At 41.6% G+C, this 6,669-nt stretch overlaps 1 protein-coding gene across 1 annotated transcript; it reads left to right on the top strand.

Moving 5' to 3' along the window:
- Positions 1 to 94: 94 nt before the first annotated feature.
- On the top strand, positions 95 to 4,732 carry LOC108544038 (olfactory receptor 2T6). Its single transcript, XM_017894964.1, has 3 exons — positions 95 to 231; positions 2,765 to 2,876; positions 3,397 to 4,732. The coding sequence occupies exons 2-3, from the start codon at positions 2,841 to 2,843 to the stop codon at positions 4,336 to 4,338; spliced, it is 978 nt and encodes a 325-aa protein (XP_017750453.1). The 5' UTR covers positions 95 to 231; positions 2,765 to 2,840; the 3' UTR covers positions 4,339 to 4,732.
- The last annotated feature ends 1,937 nt before the right edge of the window (positions 4,733 to 6,669 follow it).

Below are 6,669 nucleotides of genomic sequence, written 5' to 3'. Positions count from 1 at the left end.
GCCTGAGTGTGTTCACCCTCTCCTGAAGTGTTCCCTAACGTTGTCGTCTGTTTCTGCTCCCATTGACATTGCAGGAAGCTCCTTCTAATTCATCAGGTCGTCACGAGGAGCTCATTAGATGAGATTCTACCCACGAGATGGAGGATCTGCATTCTGGATGGATAGTGGGCAGAACAAATCTTCAGCCCCTTTTCCCCTCACCACCTAATCCACTCAGCCTCTTCTAAACTGGTAAGCAAAACTGTGCAGTTATGTTTGAAGTTTTGTTGAAAGAGAAGGAAAAACTTAGAAAGGAAAAGTTTCGATTTCTTGTTAGCTTGCATTTTTCCTTCTGTCTGTGTATTTCTCACTTTCCTAAATGAAGTCACTGTGCTGAGAACACTCCTTCAAGAACCTCCTTTGTTGGTCTACTTGCAACACTCTACCCTTGTTCTTCACAACTTCTTGGCTAGGGGAGGGTAAGAATGGGGAAAGCAGAGAAGCAGACCCTGCTGCAGAGAAAACCTGGCACAGAGATGCACAGTCAGTCCTTTCTCTGAGTGGTTCACACCCTGAGAGACCTTGTACATGTGCTGGCCAAAACTGAAGAGGCTTTTCTCTACCGAGGAGTCACCAGGGTTCATCTTTTCCTGTGTCCCAAGATTTTTAATTTTCATTGTAGATAAAAAGTTGAGTCGTTTCTGTGGTTTTGTGAGCATGTACTCAGAAGTTGAAACAGGCCTCCCTGGAGAATGTGTAGACACTTGCAAACTATTTTTTAGGCCCTAGTTGTTCATGTAATGCTATTACCTAACATATTGATCCTCACTGTTTAATCTGAGAGTGAACTTAGGAAATGACAGTCTTCTTCCTGGAATGAGTTTTCCCAGAAACTAGTCTTTTACAAGTCCATATCTCTTGCTAAAAGATTCCTCTAATGGCAATTATTTGCATGATCAGGAAGAATGTTCTGAGATTTTATTATTTTAAATAATTCAGAAGACAGTGCACAAGCCTGGAACCCTGCCTAGTGTCCAACAGGTGACACGTGCTTTTTAAAGTGCGTCCCTGAGTGTTCAACAGGCAACACGTGCTTTTCGGAGTATGTCCCCCTAGTGTTCAACAGGCGACACATGCTTTTTGGAGTATGTCTCCTAGTGTTCAACAGGCGACACGTGGCTTTTCGGAGTATGTCCCCTAGTGTTCACAGGCGACATGTGCTTTTTAAAAAGTGCATCCCTGAGTGTTCAACAGGAGACACGTGCTTTTTAGAGTATGTCCCCTAGTGTTCAACAGGCGACACGTGCTTTTTGGAGTATGTCCCCTAGTGTTCACAGGCGATATGTGCTTTTCAGAGTGTGTCCCCTAGTGTTCAACAGGCGACACGTGCTTTTTGGAGTATGTCCCCTAGTGTTCACAGGTGATATGTGCTTTTTAGAGTGTGTCCCCTAGTGTTCACAGGCGACACGTGCTTTTCAGAGTGTATCCCCTAGTGTTCAACAGGCGACATGTGTTTTTTATAGTGTATCTCCTATTGTTTGTGCCTATGGTATACACACAGTAGCTACAAAATGCAATATTGCCTTTGGCAAGAAATTGTGTCCTCAGTATCAGCATTATCTCACAAGCACAACAGCTTACCATAGATTAGCATTTGAATTTACTCAGCTGTGGTCCTTTGCATATGTTACATGATGTTTGATCATCACAACATCCCTTAAGTTTCCTGTGATATCCTAATTATAGACCAGGAAACGGGCTCTAAGATTTTAAGTAACATGCATTAGGGTACATTGCAAATGATGAAGCCAGAACCCCAAACAAGCATTCTCAGTGCAAGTATTTCAGAATCGAGCAACCCCCTACTCCACGACGGTGTCCTAGAAACTGGCTGCCACCTCTGTGAACTTATTGCTGCGTCATCTGCCTCTCTGTTTCGTATAATACCTGAGTGCACACAGAAGTGCTCAAGAATTCAAAAACCACGTCAGATTTTAAAGAGTGTTAAAATGATGAGGAAACTTTTAAAAGATGTTCTTATATTCATCGTATATTCAAGATGTGACTGCACCACCCATAGCTCTCTAAGATTGTGTATGGTTTCCTGCCTCTGGCCTATAAGATCTTTTATCCATTTCACTCAGTCACCATCTCCAAGGCTTACAACTGACCAACCAAATCAGGAAGCTTTTGAGTGAAATGAGGGGGATATTAGGACAGAAAGCACAACCTGGTCTATCCCAGTCTAAACCAGATGAGTTTCCCCTCTTGTGACACCTTCAAGACCCACAAAATACAACACTAAGCAAAACAAAAAAAATGGCTTAAATGTACCAAAGAGACAAAAAGAAAAAAACAAAAAGATCATAATGAACATGTTAAAGTTAAACTGTTATATGTTACAAACTGCAACTCAATTCTACTGATAATACTTAGAAAATAATTCTGTCCTCTTTATCCCGGCCTGCATACCTTGCAGAACTGATCCCTAATATCTCACTGTCTTCATCACTGGTAATTCTCTCCCTGAACTGACTTTTGTTTCCTGACTATCCCAAACTACTTTTTGCTTTAGGGATGTCACATTTGCTGTTTATTTTGTAGGAACACCCTAGCCCTAAATCTTCACATGAATTTTCTTTCATCTTTCATTGTCTGTGTTGAAGTTTTCCATAAAACACTTATTTGCATTACCTGGAACCATGGTTCCCACATGTGATTTACTGTGCCTATTTCATAACTAGAATGTAAGTCACATGATTCATATTCCTTTTATTTACTACAGTATCCCCAGAGCATAGAACACTGCACAGGACTCTCTCCATAAAGATTTGGTGTGCAAATGAATGAGAAAGTGACAAATGATGAAGGAACACATAAGAATGGCCAGTGATCAGGTAGATAATGTAATCATATTTATTTCAGTTTAACTTAGTTTTCAGCTGTGTCTACAATTTATGGTTATTTCTGGATGGGACTAGTAGGTTTTAAAATTATCACAGAAATTCCCAATTTGCTCCAATGGCCTATTGAATTATTTTCTTGGGTTGTTTGAATATATTGGATCAATTGTCTTGCAGTTGTATCCACATTTTAAATAAATGGAGCCAACTCCAAATGAAGGATCCTTTCTAGGGCCCAAATTTTCTTCAGTCATAATGAAACTCCCTTAAGCCAAATATCAATTGGCAAACATTCATTCATCTTCATCCCATGGAATCCTAATGTAGAAATTATTCTTCATCAAAAGAAATAGCCAAGAAAAAAGAAGCTACAAATCTACCACACCAAAAAAAAAGTTTCATATTAGCTACATAAAAAATTTTCATCTCATAATGTTTACACAGACATGTTTAAGTGAATTTATTTTATCTTTTGTCATTTTTGTTGACCCCGCTTCTCTTCTTATGCCTCCAGGTCAAACTCACTACCACGAATGAAAACAATGAAACCTTGTCCAGTGGCTTTACCCTCATGGGGCTCTTCACTCACGGTAAAGGCTCAGGATTCTTTTTCGGTGTCATTTGTGCCATCTTCTTCATGGCCGTGATAGCTAATGGGGTCATGGTCTTCCTGATTAACATAGACCCTCATCTCCACACCCCCATGTACTTCCTCCTCAGCCACCTCTCCCTCATTGACACATTATACATCTCCACCATTGTGCCCAAGATGCTGGTAGATTATCTCGTGGGCCAGGGGACCATCTCTTTCATCGCCTGCACTGCTCAGTGCTTTCTCTACATGGGCTTTATGGGGGCTGAATTCTTCCTGCTGGGGCTCATGGCTTATGACCGCTACGTGGCCATCTGCAACCCACTGCACTATCCTGTCCTCATCAGCCAGCGGGTCTGCTGCATGATCCTGGCCAGCTCTTGGTTCGGCGGAGCTTTGGACACTTTTCTCCTCACCCCCATCACCATGAGTCTCCCGTTCTGTGCCTCTCACCAAATCAATCACTTTTTCTGTGAGGCACCCACCATGCTGAGGCTGGCCTGTGGGGACAAAACCGCCTATGAAACAGTGATGTACGTGTGCTGTGTTGCAATGCTACTCATCCCCTTCTCGGTGGTGACTGCATCCTACACCAGGATTCTCATCACAGTGCAGCGGATGACATCGGCTGAAGGGAGGAAGAAGGCCTTTGCCACCTGCTCCTCACACATGACTGTGGTGACATTATTCTATGGGGCTGCCTTGTATACGTATATGCTTCCCCAATCCTACCACACCCCAATCAAAGATAAGGTCTTCTCTGCCTTTTACACCATCCTCACCCCCTTATTAAACCCTCTCATCTACAGTCTGAGGAACAGGGATGTGATGGGTGCCTTGAAGAGAGTTGTGGCAAGATGTTAAGGGACCTGTGGTGTGATGAGGAAAGAATTCTGATCTTCTAAAACCTCCACATCCTGTTTAGGCATATATGGGCTTGCATCATGGATACCATGGGTAATGCTGACAGGAACTGCCAATACCAGCTGTGCTAAATGGTGTATCCAGCAGTACTTCCATCCAAAATGTGAAGATGCTGTAACAGTCACACACAAACAATACCAGAGTTCTAGAAACACCACTCGTGTTTATTCTTTTGTTTCTACCGATTCCAAGTCTTCTCTCATATCACTTCTCCGATTGCAGTTCGTGTATATGAATGCCCCCAAATGTTGAGTTAACATGACATATTCTGCCCATCTTCAATGGCTCCATAAGAACTGGTGATTTTGACTATATTGTTTAAACAATCCATCAATTGGCTTATCAAAGGTGTAGGGATGTCAAGGTTCGAAAGACATATGAAAGAGACTAAACTGTCATAAAACTGTAAAAGAAAAATCTACATACTTACACCAAGATTTAGAAAATCCAAATATCTCTTCTTTGAGTAACAACTGAAAACACTCCTCCTTTATCTACATTTGGAACTAAAAACAATGATTCTTGTGTTTTGTAGAAATGCCAAGACTAAACCTTTATGGGGGAGGGAGTCTGTGATGTTATTTTTTTAATATGGCATCTAACTTACATTGGAAGACACAGCAAAAGGTAGTTGAGAAAAAAATGTCCTATTAACTAGCAGTTTCTGTAATCACTTTTCAGCTTCTTTAATTCACTAGCATTTTTAGACTTTGGGGATCCCTGTGTAGATGTTAGTGTTGTTGGAACTATTTCTATCAAGTTTTCTCTTTTAAAAAAGTAGTGGACAGCATATTTTTCCTTCTCTATAGCACTGGCTTTTGCATTGGATAACACTGCAAAGTGGGAAGGAAGTACCCAGCTTTTCATCTGAAAATTAGAACTGGAAACCCCTTGTAAATGACTTAGTGTCATGAGCGGTGCAAGGTTAGAAATAACCAGGACCACAAATGCTCGTGTCTTTCACAATGTCAGGGTTTTCACAGTGTCAGGGTTTTCACAGCGTCAGGGTTTTCACAGCGTCAGGGTTTTCACAGCGTCAGGGTTTTCACAGTGTCAGGGTTTTCACAGTGTCAGGATTTTCTTGATGCTATTCCAATCACAAAAGCCAGCCTGGGCTACATGGAGTTCCCAAGGGGGCCACTCCCCTTAGTACTTTTCATTCACTGGGTAGTCAGAGCCGCGGGCACAGACTCAAGCCACTCCACAAGTCAGTCAATATTGCACATCATACATAGTGAGTCCCCTGGTGAGAACTGATCCTATTTCGAGCTGCTAAAGACCTGCTCTCTGACAGTTACAGAGTCCTCCCACGAGAACTGATCATGGAAGAGTGTGCTTGTTTGAGTCCTTTTCTGGTTGGATACAGTCTTTTTTGTTGTTGTTGTTTGGTAGACAACACATCTTATCCTTGTTGGAAAAGTGCCCTATGAAATATAGAGTATTTTTCTAAGATGGAGTTGGCTATGTCAAGGGTGTTCTATACACTTAGTATGATTTCTTTTTAAGTGGCTAAGAATTGGAGAGAAAATGTTTGGTCTAAATTGTAGGCACAGTAGTGAAACCAGGACCACATCCCAAACCCCTCAGGCCACTTCTACCAGCTGCTATGCCAGGCTTTGTACTGTCATTGGTTTAACAAAATCCAAGCTGGGTTCAGGGATGTTCTGCAGGCACTGGAGATGGTGGGTGAAGGAAACGTTGCCACACCTCGTTTTGTACTGAAAAAAGCTGCTGGGTATTTGACAAAATATTTAGCCAAATAGAACAGCTCAGCTTGGTGTTGGGCTGAGCACTTAATCAAGAAAATAGACCTGGTCTTGCCGAACTGAGCAGGGTTTTCAGTTGAAATCCAGGAACAGCTTTTCCGAGGCTCTTCAGCTGGAGGCTCAACATCGCCTCAATCTTGTCAGACTGTCTTGGAGAACACTATGTGCCAGGTAGTATGAGGGAGCATTTCCAACCAAGAAGATGTTGAGGTACAAAAACCACAAGTCAGAGAGAAGCAGGGGGCTGGCCCATAAGAACTGGTCATCAGTTTCAGCTCCACATAAACACCATGGGAATTTCTGCCAATCATTCAATGCTTCTGAGGACCAACTTTTCTTTTTATAAAATTTGATTTAATACATACATTTTTTCTTGTAAGATTTTAAAATCAAGTAAGATGATGAATGCAATAAAATTTTATAAATATTAGTCAATATTTCAGCTATTCTTTGAAAAGGTGATTGACTTTTGTATTCAGTTTTTACAATTTCTTTCATTTCTATC

Source organism: Rhinopithecus bieti, unplaced genomic scaffold, assembly GCF_001698545.2.
Source record: "Rhinopithecus bieti isolate Rb0 unplaced genomic scaffold, ASM169854v2 scaffold_26106, whole genome shotgun sequence".
In the NCBI taxonomy this organism is placed as follows: domain Eukaryota; kingdom Metazoa; phylum Chordata; class Mammalia; order Primates; family Cercopithecidae; genus Rhinopithecus; species Rhinopithecus bieti.
The sequence above is the reverse complement of the archived record's forward strand: the minus strand, read 5'-3'. Positions and strand labels throughout refer to the sequence as shown.

Bases quoted from the DNA above. Each gene is read 5' to 3' on its own strand.
- LOC108544038 (XM_017894964.1), top strand. From the start codon at position 2,841: ATGATGAAGGAACACATAAGAATGGCCAGTGATCAG. The intron at 2,877-3,396 runs GTAGATAATGTA...TTATGCCTCCAG, and splicing joins TAAGAATGGCCAGTGATCAG to GTCAAACTCACTACCACGAA.